Source organism: Pantherophis guttatus, chromosome 9 (genome assembly GCF_059756535.1).
Source record: "Pantherophis guttatus breed Tessera chromosome 9, ASM5975653v1, whole genome shotgun sequence".
In the NCBI taxonomy this organism is placed as follows: Eukaryota; Metazoa; Chordata; class Lepidosauria; order Squamata; family Colubridae; genus Pantherophis; species Pantherophis guttatus.
This window is the reverse complement of record NC_142071.1, coordinates 16,423,075-16,441,319: the sequence shown is the minus strand read 5'-3', so window position 1 is coordinate 16,441,319 and position 18,245 is coordinate 16,423,075. Positions and strand designations below refer to the sequence as shown.

General features: G+C 41.4%; 1 protein-coding gene across 4 annotated transcripts in view; it reads left to right on the top strand.

Moving 5' to 3' along the window:
- Positions 1-7,311: 7,311 nt before the first annotated feature.
- DBNL (drebrin like) overlaps positions 7,312-18,245 on the top strand; it is a 37,557-nt gene continuing 26,623 nt past the window's right edge. For all 4 annotated transcript variants that reach the window (XM_034436972.2, XM_034436970.3, XM_034436971.2 and 1 more), the window contains exons 1-5: positions 7,312-8,579; positions 10,133-10,188; positions 13,346-13,458; positions 15,887-15,961; positions 17,207-17,353. In XM_034436972.2, the coding sequence (XP_034292863.2) occupies positions 8,176-8,579; positions 10,133-10,188; positions 13,346-13,458; positions 15,887-15,961; positions 17,207-17,353 (795 nt within the window). In that variant the 5' untranslated portion in view covers positions 7,312-8,175. The remainder of the gene's footprint in view (positions 8,580-10,132; positions 10,189-13,345; positions 13,459-15,886; positions 15,962-17,206; positions 17,354-18,245) is intronic.

Sequence of the window (18,245 nt, the reverse complement as noted above, 5' to 3'; positions counted from 1 at the left end):
ACAGTAAAGTATATAGTAATATGGCAGTTTTTGATAATGGGGAAGATGAGCTGTGAGGCCACCAATATTTACTAGTTGTTTCAATTGATCCATTTTCTGATCTTGCACATAGATTGAACCATTAAATAACAATTTAGGTTGGGGTTAGTATAGCATATTCAAGTATGGTTGGCTACTTTGTGGTTCAGATTGTTGTGCAAACATACCCACCATAGCTTGGCTTGTTGTGCAGACAACAACTGAGATACATAATGGTCCACCTTCTGAAGCCATATCACACCATAGTCACATGTGGTATAGCTCCAAGGACTTAAAGTGAATTTCAAGGGCCCCCTTGGGTCAACCTTCCTGCAAATAACTTCTCAGGAATTCCACATTTTGAGGCAGCAGAAAGCAGACGCAAATCATGCCCTGGGCTGGACATATACATGGTTACAGATGTTTATTTTATTTCTTAAAATATCCATATTCTTTTCTGGAACAAAACTGTTTATTTTTTAGTTTATAGAGCAGCAGAAAGAAACTATTCATGTAGTCACAATAGTAGTCTGACTTTATTTGAAATATTAAACAGTCTATAGAATAATATGAATAATAAGCTATATCTTGTTTGTACTTTGTTCTTATCAGGAAAGCCAAAAGAGTTCTAAAAATGGACTGGTAACTGAGAAGGGGAAAATAAATTTTATTGTGGTTTTGGCTTAACGTAAATGAATCCAGCCATTGTGGCTTGTAAATTATTTTTAAGACCTAATGTAAACAGGCAAACTACAGTTAAGCAAATCATGGCTTAGCACATGTGAATTACATACTTGAAGGCCTGATTAATACGTCACAAGTACAGTAATATAAATTAGCAAATGTTCTTACAAATGCAGGTGAGACAAATAGCACCAGCTAGCCACTTTTATGGGAGAGTTTAATTGTCCCCCAGTCAATATACCTCTTATAGAAGGTAAAGCATTAGGAATGTGAATCTTTTCAAAACTCTTTTGTCAGCTAGAAGAATGTGTTTTAACATAGCCTTTGGAGCAAATTTGTCATTTATGAGAAGCTGGAGACTTTCCCCAAACAACAACCAAAAAACCTTGGCCATTTGCAAACTTCAGACCAGATGGGTCTCTCACTATCACACCATCTTAGCATTTCAAGTGAGCAGAATGTAAAAAACGCCTTGTATGGCAGCCATTGTGTTGGTCAGGAGGTCTAATTACCCAGATAAGAAGTGGGGGTGGGTGGGATAGAAGCAAGGATCTCAGAGTTCTTGAAAATTACATCCATATTTCCATTCTTTCCAGGAATAGTTTCAATGAACTGATGGAATTACAGAATCTTGAATTTGCCATCCCCTTTGCTGGTGAGCTTTACATTCTGGCCATATAGGTCCTAAGATCTAATCAAGGATGTTGGGTGTAGAATGCAACCTGTCTTCTCAGAATGTTTCTTACAAATCTAACTGCAGGATTCTTTCGGATCCGGCACCTATAGCTGGAGAAACATTATGTAATATCATGAAAATCATTGAGAACTAATAGGATTGTGATTGTGTCCTATTTCCATAACTCTTCCAGCATGCCTAGGAAGTTGCCTAATGCTACCAAGACCATTCTTTTAACCTGGGACATTACAAAACCAGAATATAATCCCAGTTCCTTGGATGGAATTCCCAAGGAAACTTCTAAAACCTGCCTCTGTGTTGCAATATGAAATGCAACAGATGGAATGCAAGAAGGATAAATATAACTATGTTCAGCTGATTCAATTTTAATTTGATTTAAATTAACGTAGTTTTATTTATTTTTTCCTAATTCCACCTTCTTCTTGAATCTGGTCATGCCTATTTTGGAGGAGTACATACCTCAGCATACCATTCAAATACTGGCCTCAATTACCAGCAACAGTTCTCCAGTCTCTGATAGGGATCTCTTAGGTTCCTCTTTCCCATTATTAACAGAAAATAATAACTGTTAGAGCAAAGTACATATTTGACATACAGAGACCAGGTTCAATCTTCAGCTTAACACTTCAGGTTTGGAAAGATTCCAGTCTGAATCCTTGGAGAGCTACAGATAGTCATTGTTAATGGATATTTTTCCATTATAAAATAAGTCACATATGATGTAATATGGTTTGTTCATGAACCCTGCCAGTGGTGATTTATTCAGTATACCACAGTTAACTAAAACATAGTTTTAGTGTGATATATCAGCGAAGCTAAATGTCTCCTACTTTCTTGCTCATTTCATACATTTGAAAGTTTCTATCTAGTCCTTTCAAGTCTGTGCACTTGACCCTTGTAATCAGTATAAACATGTACCAATTATATTTATACCAATACAATGAAAACTGTAATTCACATTCTCAATCTTTTTTCTGTCTTCTCTCTCTTTGCTCTTTTATGTATGCTAGTGACTGGTTGCTTTAGATTTGACTCGTTTTGTGAACTCTGTCCAGAGACCAACTAATTGCATTTCTAAATCAAGTGAACCGCTGGGGCTAGAAATGCTGTTGATATATTTTCCTTAGTGGGTATTTCTCAAAGGGGAATTTACCCTTCTGCAGAGAGGATTCTCACAGCTGGACAACCAATTAGGAAGCCTACAGGGGCTTTGCTAGCCCTGGAGAACTGAGATAATTTGTTGCTTAGGAATAACAACATTGTCATGCATGTTCCCCAGATGAATATGCAAGGATTATTTCAAAGCGGAGGACTACTCAAAATACAGTCATTTAGAGATGGCTAAGTACTGAATGGTCTGTAAGAAAAGGTCCAGTTTAATTTGTACCACAGACCCATTTTTAATACAGGTGGTCGTGACCAGTCACAATTTGACTCGTGTACGGTACTTCACATTATCTTCTCTTGTTTTCTGTTTAAGACATATTTACACAGTACTGGAAACCTACCAGTTTATCAAATATTTCTTTCCCCACTAAAGAACTTCAGGGATGATTCTGTAGAAGGATGTAGTCATTTATTATCTCCCTTTTATTGAAAATCAATTGGTCAATCTCTTTTCAATAATAGGGAGATCCTAAAATGATTTAAAGGGATTTAAATTTAAAGATTTAGAGGGAAACATACCATCCACTCACATTGAATGACCATTCTCAGGTTTATGTTTTAAAGGCCATCAACACAGCACAGAAACGGCATTGGTCGCGTTGGTTGATGATCTCTGGAGGGCTCGGGACAGGGGTTGTTCCTCTGTTCTGGTCCTGTTAGACCTCTCAGCGGCTTTTGATACCATCGACCATGGTATCATGCTGCACCGGCTGGAAGAGTTGGGGGTGGGAGGCACCGTGTTGCGGTGGTTCTCCTCCTTTCTCTCCGACCGGTCGCAGTTTGTGTTGGCAGGGGGGCAGAGGTCGACCTCGAGGCCTCTCATTTGTGGAGTGCCGCAGGGATCGGTCCTCTCGCCCCTTCTGTTCAACATTTATGTGAAGCCGCTGGGTGAGATCATCCGTGGCTTTGGGGTGAGATACCACCAGTACGCTGATGACACCCAGCTGTACATCTCCACCCCAGGCCACCCCAACGATGCCCTTGAAGTGATGTCCCAGTGCCTGGAGGCTGTACGGGTCTGGATGGGGAGGAACAGGCTCAAGCTCAACCCTTCCAAGACTGAGTGGCTGTGGCTCCCGGCATCCCGATATAGTCAGTTGACTCCATCACTGACTATTGGGGGCGAGTCATTGGCCCCCACAGAGAGGGCTCGCAATCTGGGAGTCCTCCTGGATATGCAGCTGTCCTTGGAGGAACATCTGACGGCTGTAACCAGGGGGACCTTTTGTCAGGTTCGCCTGATTCGCCAGTTGCGGCCCTTTCTTGATCGGGATTCCCTGTGCACAGTCACTCACGCCCTCGTCACCTCTCGCCTTGACTATTGCAACGCTCTCTACATGGGGCTCCCCTTGAGGAGCACCCGGAGGCTCCAGCTGGTCCAGAACGCAGCAGCGCGGGTAGTGACGGGAGCAGCATGGCGCTCCCATGTAACACCGCTCCTGCGCGAGCTGCACTGGCTCCCAGTTGTCTTCCGGGTGCGCTTCAAGGTGTTGGTTATCACCTTTAAAGCGCTCCATGGCATAGGGCCTAGCTATCTTCGAGACCGCCTGCTGCTACCAACGACCTCCCATCGACCCGTGCGCTCCCACAGAGAGGGCCTCCTCGGGGTGCCATCAGCCAGACAATGTAGGCTGGTGACCCCCAGGGGGAGAGCCTTCTCTGTGGGGGCACCTACCCTCTGGAATCAGCTCCCCCCAGAGATAAGGAGAATCCAAGACCTCAGTGCCTTCCGTCGCGCCCTTAAAACCCATTTATTTAAACAAGCCGGGCTGGCTTAAGATGAAATTTTTAACTGTTTTTAAATGTTTTAAACGTTTTTAATTGGTAAATGAGTTTTAATTGGGCCAAATTTATATATCTTTTAATTGTTTTTAATATTTGTTCTGCATGTTTTTTAATCTGGCTGTACACCGCCCTGAGTCCTTAGGGAGAAGGGCGGTATAGAAATCCAATATAAAATAAAAATAAAATAAAAAATTTATGTATAAAAGGGTAGGATTATCTGTATGGGAATTCTTTTTATCTGCCTTTAGTTGTATCAACCCAGCACCTTTTTTAATGAATTAAATATTGTTTTGTCCACTATTGATAAAGCTTAAACACTGTTGTGGGTATTATAGCATTGCAATTAATCCTGGAAGTTATGTAGTTTTTCCGAAAGGCAGAAACTGATGGTGTTAAGAATGAGAGGATTAAATGAATGTTTATAGTCAAGGTTTTTCCCTCTAGCCTATGGAAATGCGTGTTTTGGCTCAAAATGGAAAGCAAAGGTGAAGTACTGTATTGTTAGCCTGCTGATATTTTAAAGTTTTTAGTACTAATACCCGCCTTTGGTTCCTGATGCCATCTCAAAAAGCAAATCTTTTAAAAACAGACTCTAGGGTGTGCTGTTTTCAGGATCTGAAGTAGTAAAGTTATGTGCAGCTCAAAATTTAATTCTTTGACCAGCTGTGCTTTCAGATCATGCTAATTTCTGGAACTAGAAATTTACTACCATTTATCATTTTGCAGTGGCAGTAGAAAGAGTGTCAGGCTGTAGTCCATTTTACACTTTGCACTATGATTTGCTTAACAGCAGTTTATTAAATAAACCACAGTGGGATCCACTGAGGAACAAATTGTGGTTTGCAGACCACAATGGCTGGGTTCACATGTCCTAACCCCAAGCCAAGCAAAGCACGTGACTGCTTAGCATGTTACAAGAGTCCAGACTTTCCTGTAGCTGAGAAGGAACAAATAGGAAGAATGCATCAGCAAGGCAACACAACAAAATATTTCACACCACTAACACAGAACTCACCAAAGGTAAGAACATGTGCTAAGCCACAAATTTTAAACCCAGTTGGTGAGGTTCATGCATTGCTCTAACACATAAATCAGCCCTTACAAACAGCAAGTGTCTGGGTTTCTTATTAAATGAAACCTAAGCACCACTCAGTGGCTTAACACAATGTAAACTATGGTCCCAAATCATTCTTCCCATGCTCCATTCTTTCCTTAAGAGGCCATCCTTTTACTTAGAATAGGCTCTGGAGGGGGTGGGGGTTGATTTCTTGCAAGAGGGTTGCATCTTTGCAGCTGTGGCTTATGGGAGGCCAGTGTATCTGGCTCAGCCTGTCACTATGATGGAAATTGTGTCAAAGTCAAAGGATTCTGCCTTCCGTGACCCTGGTCCAAACTATTTGGCTGGCCCCTCTCTGTCTGAGTTGGACTTTGTCCTTTTTCCTCCCACTTATAATTTGCTGGCTGAAAGAATCTTTTTTTAAACTAGAAAACATGGTAGGTAACCTCAATTCTGACAGTGGTCGCTCCAAGGTTCTTGGCTTCACCACAATGACTAAAGTAAATACTGTCCTGCTACCCTTAAATCTGTGCTATTTTCACTTTGGGGGGGAAAGCAAGAGGAGCAATTGTGCCACCTTGTGGAGACTCAGATATCTGAAGTTGCTAGTGAATGCAGAGAGGAGCACAGAGCATTTCCCCTGTTATCTACTACAACAGGGGTCCCCAAATCCTGGTCCACCGGGCCGCAGCATGCCAGCAATCAGGCGGTGCAAACAAGAGAAGCCCCACCTACAGGATGCAAGCAGCATGCGAACCCATGCCCCCTCCAGACAGTGGAAAAATCTTTCTCCATGGAACTGGTCCCTGGTGCCCAAAACGTTGGGGGCCACTGTACTAGAGGCACAAGCAGAGCCATTTTAGTACTAATAATAATATCTCCTAAATAAGGAAACAACATTCTGTTTAACCAAAAATAGTTAGAAAAGCTCTGTTAATTCTAAGAGTTTGCAGGTGCTCTTTTCTCCTCTATATAGTAGGAAGATGGAGATAGGCCACAGGAATTGAAACAAAAGCATGTCCTGTTTGATTGGGTGAGGATAATTAATGCTTATAACCCTAATGCTAGATTTGCCCATTGGGACAGTGTTTCTCAACCGCAGCAACTTTGAGATGCATAGATTTCAACTCCCAGAATTTCCCAGCCAACATGCATTTGGATAAGTCACCTGATCTGTAGTCAGTTATGGTGTATTGGATTCATATTACTTGCAAAGCTAGGATTCCCTACTCTTTTTACCTGGGAAATGCATTTGGGTTTTTCAGGCATCGTATGTGATTTACCCAGACATCACAATGCAGGATAATTTGACAGCATGTTTTTACAGGTAGTCCTCGACTTAGAGCCACAAATGGGGCCAGAATTTCCGTTGCTAAATAAGCTGTTAAGTGAGGTGCACCTGAGTTTACAACCTTCTTTATGATAGCCTGAAGTGCCTGAATTTTGATCATGTGACCTTGGGGAAGGTGCTGCAACAGTCGTAAATGTGAGGACCAATTGTAAATAACTTTTTTCAGTGCCTTAGAGTGGTCATTAAATGAAAGGTTGTAAACTGAGGATTACCTGTATAGTTGGGCCCCAGAATTGGGCTGGAAAATTCCCAAGTTCAGTGCCATAAAATTTCTTTGCTCCCATCTAGACCATATCTAGTTTTGAGGCCTGGAAGCTACTGTATAGCCATTGGATATGTACTTAAACTCAAAGCAGCAAATAATTATATTTGCTGCTTATAATTATAATTATATTATATTTAAAATATGTATTTTAAAAAATAATCACTATAATTATTCCACAATGCTTTTCACCCCTATTTATTTAGCAACCCTTTTTGGGCTTAATTTATAATCTGAGCAGCACATATATCATTCAGTTAGTACAGCAAACACACCAGCAGCAGTTTTGATAGTTTACACATTTTATTATGGCATTAACAAATTATTTACCTAAAATGTCTCAAGACATTATTCTGCTGGAGAGAAAATGCTGGATCCAGTTCTTCCTTGCCTTGCAAGCTTCCAAATATTTTTTTTGAAGGAGTATTTTAAAAACAAAAAATAAAGTATTTGAAACAAGCACAAAAAATGGCATGAATTTGGTTTTGCGCTTGAGTCAGCATATCCAAGGTTATTAGATAAATATTATTTATCAGTTTGCACCGTTTGCTTGACCAAGATTTATTAAGCAACCTCAATATTCACAGGCATAAAATAAAATCTTCAGAGGATCCATGAATTGAAAACAAATATGTTTACTGTCTCTTCACTGCCATCTCTTGGTGTTCGGTTTTTCTGGAGCCCAGATACACGAAATAAACCCCTATTTCCCCATTGCAATGTTTGGGTTTATGTGCATGCAAAGCCCAATCAGAGAGTACAGGTAATCCTCGAGTTACGACCATAATTGAGGCCAAAATTTCTGTTACTAAGTGAAACAATTGTTAAGTTAGTTTTGCCTCATTCTACGACCTTTCCACTGTTGTTAAGTGAATCACTGCAATTGTTAAATTAGTAACACGGTTGTTAAATGAATCTGGCTTCCCCGTTGACTTTGCTGGTCAGAAGGTCGCAAAAGGTAAATCACATGACCCCGACACACTGCAACCGTCATGAATATGAGTCAGTTGCCAAGCGCAGGAATTTGGATCCCATGGCCATGGGGATGTTGCAATAGCCGGTGAAAAATGGTCATGAGTCACTTTTTTTCCGTTCAGTTGCAACTTGGGACGGAGCTAAAGGAATTGTTGTAAGTCGAGGACTAGCTGTATCGCATGCCGCCGCCTGTGAATGAACCCAACCTTACCTGCCCGCGACAGCAACTGGCGCGCCCCCCTTTCCTCCCAAGCTTCGGCCCCGGGCAGCCACGCGCGCTCTCGTGGCCGGGCCGGGGTGGTTACGCGCGAGCCCTCCCCGGCGAAGGCGCGCCCCGAGCAGGAGGTGCGGGTCCGCGGCGTCTCGGGCACCCCCTCCTCGCTGCAGCGCCGTCGCCGCAGCAGCAGCGCCAGGCCGGGCGGAGCCGGAAGCCGCCGCCCGAGCCTGCCCCACTGCGCGGCGGTGCGCAAAGGAGGGCGCGACGGTGGTGTGGCTCCTTCATGGCGCTCAACCTGAGCCGGAATGGGCCGGCGCTGCAGGAGGCCTACGGCCGGGTCGTGGCCTCCGGGAGCCCCACGGACTGGTGAGGGGCTGCGCTGGCGGGGAAGGGGCTGCTGGGCTGGCTCCGGGCGCAACTTGGGGTGGCGAGGCAGGGCTCGCCTGGAAAGGTCCGGCGGAGGGCTTGGGTGCGGGGCAGAGAAAGGGGCGGCTGGGGGGAAGGGGGAGAAGCGGGGATGCCGCGAGGTCTTAAGCATCCCCCGGAGGGAGAGCGGGGCGACGGCAGCCCCCGGCACGAGGGGGTATTCGCCGGGAAAGCGACCCCCGCGCTCCGTGGGGGAGTCGGATGCGCGCTGCTGCGTCCAGGAAGCCAGGATGGGCTATGATGTAGAGGCGGGGAGAGGCAGAATTGGGGGTTGCAGCCCAGAAGGGTGCCTCCCCCCCCACCGGGAAAGCTGAGCATGGACTGGGTGTGGGGTAATGAGGAAGCGGCCGAGCCGTGGTGGCGCAACAAGAAGGGGAGAAGTAGGTTGGGCAGAGGGCTGGAGTGGAGGTGGTGGCCATAGGGCAACTCGGGTGAGTGGTGGCAGGGGACGTTTGGGAAATGACTCCGGGCAGGCTTGGCATCCCAGCAGAACCTCACTTGGACAGGACATGGAACCGAGCAATTTGAGATTTAGTCGCCGGTTGTCTTGCACGTTGGGTAAACCAGCCATCCTGTTAAATCATTATAGGATTTGTTTGAGAGGCATAGCACCTTGTGGGAGGAATAATCATTGTATTCTGTTAACCTGTGTTCAGTTTATTATGTGAACTCAGCCGCCTTGTGTAAGGAGGGGGAGGGTACATTACTGCACTTTTAAGGAGTGGCATAGATTGGTGGAGGTACAAGATCAAGTGAGCAGGCCATTATGATAATGGAAAGACTGGCATAGCTGGCTAGAAACGCCTTAGGGATTTTTGCAAAAAACAATTTATGACTTACAGTTTTGATGATTAGACAGGATAATTTGTAAAAAGAAGAGAAATGTGTTGTAGAGAAAAACAAGTTTATAATTGTACTTATACAGTAATTGCTGCAAAAATTGGAAGCCACTTTGTATCTTTTTCCTTTCTATTTCCCTTTTCCTTCTTTCTTTCTTGCTTCTGCTTTTAGCTTTCTCTTTCATTTTTTTTGTCCCCCTTACCTTACATTAGTTATTATCTTCCCTTTTAAAATGTTTAATAAAATTATATACATTTGGAAAAAAAGTGAAGATTTAAAAGTTGTATTCAATGGAAGGAGGCTGGATAAAGCTTACAACTGTAGTAAAATTGGTAATTAAATGTATAGAGGGCTAAGCTCATTAGATCATTTTAAGAATAACTGTTAATCTCTGTAAAACTATAAACATATCCCTGTTTGTCATTGTTTTAAAGATAGAAACACATAATCATATAAAAAGAGGGGGGAAATAAAGAGTTTTAAAAATTGGAGAAAAAACACAACAGTTTGAATAAACCACAATCAAACCTAGGTTTCGTGTGATGTAAGCATCCAATCATTGAAGCATCAAGTCAATAATATTCTGAATCTGAAAGGTTATCCTCAGTCTCCAGTGAGTAAAAATAACTATCATTTTGCTTTGTTGCTTCCAGGGCTCTTTTTACATACGAGGGTAACAGCAATGACCTCAGGGTGGCAGGGACCGGAGGTGAGTGAATTTTGCAAAGCATTTTTTAAGAGAAGCAAACTTTTCTGTGGCCTCTTCTAGTTTTTGGTTGAATGTTTCTCAAGAAGTCTGTATTCTAGATTTTGTCCGTCCTTAGGTTCTAAAGCAGAGACTGCTTGATTATGGCTTTTGGATCCAAATGCAACTGGTCTCATGGTTTTTGCAGGACATCTGTACCATTTCCCTAGAGCCTGGTTCTATTGGTGTGATGGTCACACATTCATTTGTCTAGATTCTCAGTCATTCAGGTCATGGTTGTCCCTTCTAGAGGCAACTGGACTTTCTGGTTTTTTCTTTGAAAACGTTTCGCTTTTCATCCAAAAAGCTTTTTCAGCTCTTGAGACACCATCATTTATTTCTGGTTTTTTATATATATATGGATTCTGGGAAGTCTCCCAATTGGTCCTAGGAAATGGATTGCAGGAGATGTAGTAGGCATGTACTCTGGTTTTCCATTGGAAAGGAAGCAATATATTATACTTTAAACATGCTGCAAATCTGTGTGGAAGTTCATAGGTGACCTGAACATTTTTAAAAAATGGAATTTACTTTAAAACATCTTTTTAAAAAAATAGCAAGGGAAAATGATAATTAGCAGCACGAATGTCAGTTTGTACATTAAAGAGCTGCTTATAAAATGGCAGTTTTAGCAACTTGAACTGCTTATTAAATATACTTGTTTTGGCATGCCATTTTTAGTGGATGGAATGACTGTAGTCTGTTGCCTTTACAAAAATATATTCTTGCCTTTGATTAGTCATTGTACTCTTGCCACCATAATTGCAAGGAATGGGAAAATCTGTAAATGTGCAAAGCCTACGTTTTTCTGATTGTTTTTTCTGACCCTCAATTTATGCCAATAGGCATATTGGCATAAATTGTACACAATGATGCGTAACAGCTTAGTTATGATGTCTGAATTGGTTGCCGAACTAGAATTTTTATTTATTTTATTTATTTATTATTTTATTTATTTATTTATTTAATTTGATTTATATGCCGAATCAGAAGCCATGAATTGTACACTTACGACCTGTCATTAGCAACCATGTGAAGTTACGCCAGATCTCCTGGAGATACTTACGACCTAGTTCCTAAGTTCTGATCACTGCCCACCCCCCACCCAGTGCACATGAGTGCATTTCAGGTGCTCGGCCTCCGGCCTGCATTAATGGACATTTGCAACAGCACCACTTCATGTGACCATGCTTTATGTCATTTTTTGTTGAAAATCTGCATTTATTTTCTGTTTTTAGCAAAACCAGCCCATAACAAACAATTGGTTCACTTAACAACCCTGCAGTCGCTTAACAATTGCTGCAAGAACAGTAATAAAATAGGGTTGGTAACATGGATGACCCATTTTATGATTGCCATGACTTACGATCATATTGGGCAAGCTCCATTACAGACGTAATCTGAGGCCTACCTCTATCAGGGCTTCAAAGTGATTTGATGGATTGTCTGAACTGGAAAAAAAACATGTATGACTTGCTAAACAAACCTCCAGGTGTTTCATGGTGGCAGGTGGAATGCTGGGTAGAAAGATTACAAGTTAGGAGTTTTTTGATTGCCTTCTAATTTGCAGAACACACACACCATTTTGTATCGCCAAAGGTCAAATTTGGAGGAAGTTCAAATTCAGTTTTTAAAATGGTTACCTTTGAGCCAGCGTCTCAGCTAAGCAACATTCCTTTTAGTTTCTCTCTTTTTTTTTTTAAAAGAAAATGCTGTATAAAGCCACAAGGATAGAAATTATACCTTATATCTACATAGTACCATAAAGATCCTTTTTATGGAAATTTTTAGTAAAAATGCAATAAGAAAGGAGAACTCTTGCAAAGAGTATCTCATCTAGAAACTCCTTCAGCATTTTTTTTAAAAAAAGGGAAGTAGCTGACATAGTTCAGTATTTGGTGGTTTTTCAGTGGAAAAATTTAACACTGAAGAATAAAAACTCCACAGTTGCCTTTTTTGGTTTTATATTTGGGATGGCTACTTTTTGAGAGAACTAAAATAGGTGACTGAATAATAATATGATGACAATATAAAAAAAGAGAAAAGAGAAATGGTAATTATAACGTGGAGGCAGAATAGGATGGTTTAATGGAAGGAACATCAAAGATTAAGAGGCTGTGTTGCCAGGGAGTGAGACTTCAGATGAGGAAGTGATTCACTGGTTGCTGTTTTAAGATTGCGGCTCAATAGATGTCTGAAACTTCTCAAGGACGTGTCCTTATATATATTCTGGATCGTCAAATTTCCTGATCTCAGAACTATAATGACAAAGTTCTATTACTTAATGGGTTTCCAAAGTATTTTTGGCACAGTAAATGTTGTCTTATGTCTACTAAGTAGTATTTTTAGATGGATATTGAGCCTCCTTAACTAGTTCCGTTCATGCCTAGGAGCCGTGTCTTCTTTCAGTTACTTCTGCAATTCTGTGCTTTTTCTTTCAATATTAACAATCACAGTTTATTAGCCTAGTGGAAACTCAAGGCAGATAGTATTTGTCCTCTATAACAATCTAGCCTACAGGTTGTCCTTGATTTACAACCATTGGTTTAGCAACCATTAAAATTACAACGGCACTTGTAACTTTTAAAAAAGTAACATAGGATCAATTCAGAGTGTCTACCTCTTCCCAACCCCATGGACCACAGCACGCCAGACTCTGCTCTCCTCCACTGTCTCTTGGAGTTTACCCAAATTCCTGTTCATTGCATCGATGACGCTATCTAGCCATCTCATCCTTTGATGTCCTCTTCTCCTTTTGCCTTCAATGTTCCCCAATAGCAGGGTCTTTTCCAGTAAGTCCTCTCTTCTCATTAGGTGGCCAAAGTTATTTGAGCTTCAGCTTCAGGATCTGTCCTTCCAAAGAGCAGTCATGGTTGATTTCGTTTAGGATAGTATCACAGAATAACATATGAACCCAGGCCAGAGTGTTTTTATCTGTAAGCAAGATTGAGCATCTGTCCCTTCAGATATTGGCTGAGTGGTGTTTAAGTATCACCTAGAATTTCTGGAGTTCTTTTCTGGTTCTAGATCAGCATTTTCTGTACATTGTTTGTAGGTGATTCTTAATGTGAATTTGCTTTAACTTGAGCTCCCATTTCTCTTCTGAAATAATGATACATAGATGGTGGTCTGGAGGAGATGGTGGAAGAACTCAATAGTGGAAAAGTAATGTATGCATTCTGCCGAGTGAAAGACCCCAACTCTGGTTTGCCGAAATATGTGCTCATTAACTGGGTATGTACAATGTAATTCCATTCAATCATAAAAGTCAGAAATTATTTCTAAAAAATATTGGCCTTCTTGCTATGTAAAAAATAAACAAATTTCATGGTAAACTGACAGTGTCTGAACGTTCAGGATATAAAAACAGGTTGGAAATACATATAAGGCATGATTAATAAACACTACTTTGGTTCACATATCATGATAAGCCAAAACCATGGAAATCGCATTATGGCTTAATATAAGCATAATGTTGGATTTAAGATGAAGCAAATTACATTTAGGCTGCGCTGAACACAATGCCTGGAATGTTTATGCCATTTAACCCCCCTCCCCAGAACGTAATTCTCCCAGCAAAGCTGCATCAAATCAAGTATTTTAATGTTTGCACTCTGCACACATTCCTAAATATCTTTTAAAAGATAAACATGCATTTCACCCTGCCAAGTAAAAGCTCTAAAGCTTCCCTAAATCTGGGACTGGACTGTTTGGGAAAGAATAAACATTTGATAAACTGGCCAGAAGGAAAGTGTGCTACCAAAATATAGGGCAGAAGTTGTCAGACTTTGGATCAGTCTCAGCAGGGGGAATGTTCAGCATCACTAACCCCAAAGTTGCCTTGGAGACAGATAGCATCAAAATCCAAGGAAATAAATGGAGGAGACAATACTGAATGAAATAGGTAGTCCTTGACTTACAACAGTTCATTTAGTGACCATTTGAAATTCCAACAGCCTAAAAAAAGTGACTTATGGCCGTTTTTCACACTTATAATCATTGTGACATCCCCATGGTCAGGTGAACAAAATTCAGACGCTTGGCAACTGACTCATATTTATGATGGTTACAGTGTCCCAGGGTCATGTGATCACCTTTTGCAACCTGACAGGCAATGGGGAAGCCAGATTCACATAAGAACCGGGTTACCTACTAAAACAACTGCAGTGATTCACTTAACATACTGTGGCAAGAAATGCCGTATAATGGAGCAAAATTCACTTAACTCTTGCTAAGCAACAAGTTTTGGACTCAATTGGACTCAATCATAAGTCGAGGACTATCTGTAGGAAAAGTGACTTTCATTTAGGTAACTTTTGTTCTCCTTTAATGACAAAATCTGTAAGCCTGTCCCATATGAATCATTAATAGATGGTCACACAAGCCTTCACATATCACAGTGTAGTTCATCCAGTATGCAAAGTGAAGCTGGGCCTGGGAAAGTGAATGTTGTAATAAATGGGTTGATCTCTGTAATATTGCAGAAGCATTGATTAGGTTTTGCAGCAAGAGTACATGAAGACAAAATTAAAGCAATGTGGGTGTTTAGTTGAAGGCTGAAATGAGTAAGCCTCTTTTGGAATAGGCGTCTCAATATATTGAGTATACTTTAGTTATGTGGAATGACAACTTTCCTCCTTCCTAGCCATTAATGGAAAAGAGCAAAAAGTTGGGAAAGGCTTCCGCAATATGAGTTGAATCAGATTGCCTTTGAGTTGAATCAAACCAGCCTTTATTGCAGTCATTAACAAGTATGTCCAACTCAAGGCATTTTAGTTTTCTCCTGGAATAGCAATAGCACTTAGACTTACCAGTATATACTGCTTCACTGTGCTTTACAGCCCTCTCTAAGCGGTATACAGTGTCAGCATCTTGCCTCCAACACACTTTTGAGTCCTCATTTTACCCACCTCGGAAGGATGGAAGGCTGAGTCAACCTTGAGCCGGTCAGGATCAAACTCCTAGCAGTTGGCAGAATTAGCCTGCAAATGCTGCATTCTAACCACTGTGTCCCACGGCTCATGGATATGGATTAATGAAAGCTATGTTTCTCAATCTTGGCAATTTGAAGATGTGGGGACTTCAAGTCCCAGAATTCTCCCACCAGTCATGCTGGTTGGGGAATTCTGAGAGTTGAAGCCCCCTCTCTCCCCCCCCCCCAATCTTCAAGATGTCACAGTTGAGAAACACATGAGTTAAAGTGTTCCAGGGGTGATTTGTGCATTTCACAATGCATGCAATATGGAACAAGGAGTACTTTCTTTCAGGGCTAGGCCATATTTGGAATATTACACACCATCTTCTGTTTGAAACAGTACATTTTGGAAATGCACACATGTACACAGAGTAGCAGCAAAAATGGTATGTTCTGGGAGGGGAAAAAGGAGTATTTTGTTCATGGGAGTGTCATTTTCATAATCTTTCATGTTCTGTTTTTAAAAACTACAATCTTTTTATAGAATCTAGAATCCCATTTTTCCTAACCTAAATTTAGAAAGCAGAACTTGGCTTTGTCTTACAAGTGCTTAACTGAATAAACTCTCACTATGAGAGTTGTGGAATGGCAGTCCTTCAGGAATGGCATTTCCTTCTCTGTCACCACTTGTATGAAGGATGATATGAGCCTCCTGGTTTAAATTCTCTCTGTGTTTTCTTTCGGCAGTTTGGTGAAGGCGTTAATGACGTGAGAAAAGGAGCCTGCGCCAACCACGTCAGTTCAGTGGTCAACTTTTTGAAGGTATTATCTGAGTTTTATTGTCTCTTATCCTTTTGCAGTGGAATGTCCTCCCATATACACAGTTCTGTAGGGTTTTTGTGAGTAAAAAAAAACCCATTGAAAGTACACACACACACACACATTCCTTTGATAATATAGGTAGTCCTTGACTTACAACCACACTTGAGACCAAAATTTCTGTTGTTAAGTGAGATATTTGTTAAGTGAGTTTTGCCCCATTTTACAATCTTTCTTGCCACAGTTGTTAAGTGAATCACTGCAGTTGTTAACTTAGTAACACAGTGTATCTGGCTTCCCCATTGACTTTGCTTGTCTGAAGGTCACAAAAGGGGATCACGTGACCTTGGGACACAGCAATGGTCATAAATATGAACCAGTTGCCAAGCATCTGAATTTTGATCACATGATCGTGGGGATACTACAAAAGTTGTAAATATGAAAAATGGTCATAAACTGCTTTGTTCAATGCCATTGTAACTTTGAAAAGTCACTAAATGAATTGTTCTAAGTCAAGGACGATCTGTATTACCCTGAGAGACAGAAAGTTTTAAGACAACTAATTAAAGCTTGCTTTTTGGATACCCTGGGCTGGAGGGCAGAAAGTTGTGCAATTGTAGACTCCTAGTTCTATGCTGTCCTTTTGTTTAAAATAGGATCCTTGGAAGAAAAGTTTCATCCACCAGACATTATTACTCTTGAAACTATACCTGTACAGCATATCTCCCCTGCATTTCTCAGCATTTCTGCAAAATAAGATTTCTGTCTTAGGACAGATTCCAGGTGGCAAATCTGTTTCCATCACACGGATCGTTAGACAGCTATTGGTTAGCTACCCATGAAGTTATACGGATAGTCCTCAACTAACTTCCATTCATTTAGCAATTGTTTGAAGTTGCGATGGTGTTGACTGGTTCCTGCATTTATAACTGTTTCAACGTCCCTGAGGTCAGGTGGTTATGATGCAGGCACTTGGCAACTCTCACTTATTTACGACAATTGCAGTGAGGTTTTAAAATCAGATACAGTCCTATGATGCCTCACTTAATGACCACACTGCTTAGTGATCAATTTTTGGGGCCCCTTTGTGGTCATAAACCAGGACTAGTTGTACTTGCACATCACATCAAGACATAGTTTGTTTGCCTATTGCTTAATGAAGAAAAAAAGGGGTCTGGCTTGGGCCTAGTGTGCCCGATGATTATCAGGCAATCACAAGCAGGAAATCATGCACTTCCTTTCTTCCAGGGTGCTCACGTGACAATAAATGCTCGGGCTGATGAAGATGTGGAGCCAGAGACCATTATGGAGAAGGTGGCCAAAGCTTCGGGGGCAAACTATAACTTCCATAAAGAAGGGAGCAAGTTCCAGGATGCAGGACCACAAGCTCCTGTGGTAAGATCTTCTAAGCTCGATGGTCCCCGTTTTTACCTTCTTTGGAATTCATTAGACTTCTTCCCCATCCAACTTCAGTTTTTGTAGAGCAGCAGTGTATAGTCTTGTCTTGATAGGTCATCAAAAGCTTTTGTGGGCCACCTCATAAATGACAGAATAGTTCCTCAGGGTCTCCAGACTCCATGGCACATGTGACCCAGAGGATCACAGGCCATAACAAGGATGAAATATCATAACGATTTTAATGTTATAACTTGGTTAAGGTTTTAGGAGATTATCCAATCTGAAATTTTAAGAGATTTGGGGAAATGGCATCTTGTGGGATTTTGAGCTGGAACACCTGTATTTTGCAGTTTGGGGATTCTGATCATTCAAAAAATATGTCTTGTTTTCATTGGATGCCTGCATCAGGGACCATCTGCAGTAATTTTGTGGATACAAGTGGTCTCCAACCACTGGTTGGAGTTGTTTTAGATTATTTTAACCAATAAATGGGGCACTGAAGTGCACCAGCCTCTAACGTCATCTTTCTTTTCAGGGTGTCCCTGAGTTGCTCAAAGGTCCCCATTGGCATTTTAGGAAAATGAAAATGGGGGCGGCATTGCAGCCTGATTTTGGGGAAAAAGAGGAAGACTGTATACTTGATTACATTGTTTCTTGGTAAAAAGATACTTTATAAATTGCCATGCTTGACATGGCCAACATTTTGGGAATAATCACCAACACAGCCGCCTCCGGTGGCAGTCGTTTTCCACATAAATTCAACCTGAGTCCACACTCAGGTTGAATTTATCAGAAAACCAGTGGTTTTCTGCCACTCCATCATAGGTAGTGAAAATAATAGGCTTGCCAGACTTCCATTGAAAGTGCAATTCAGGTTCTTAATCCACAA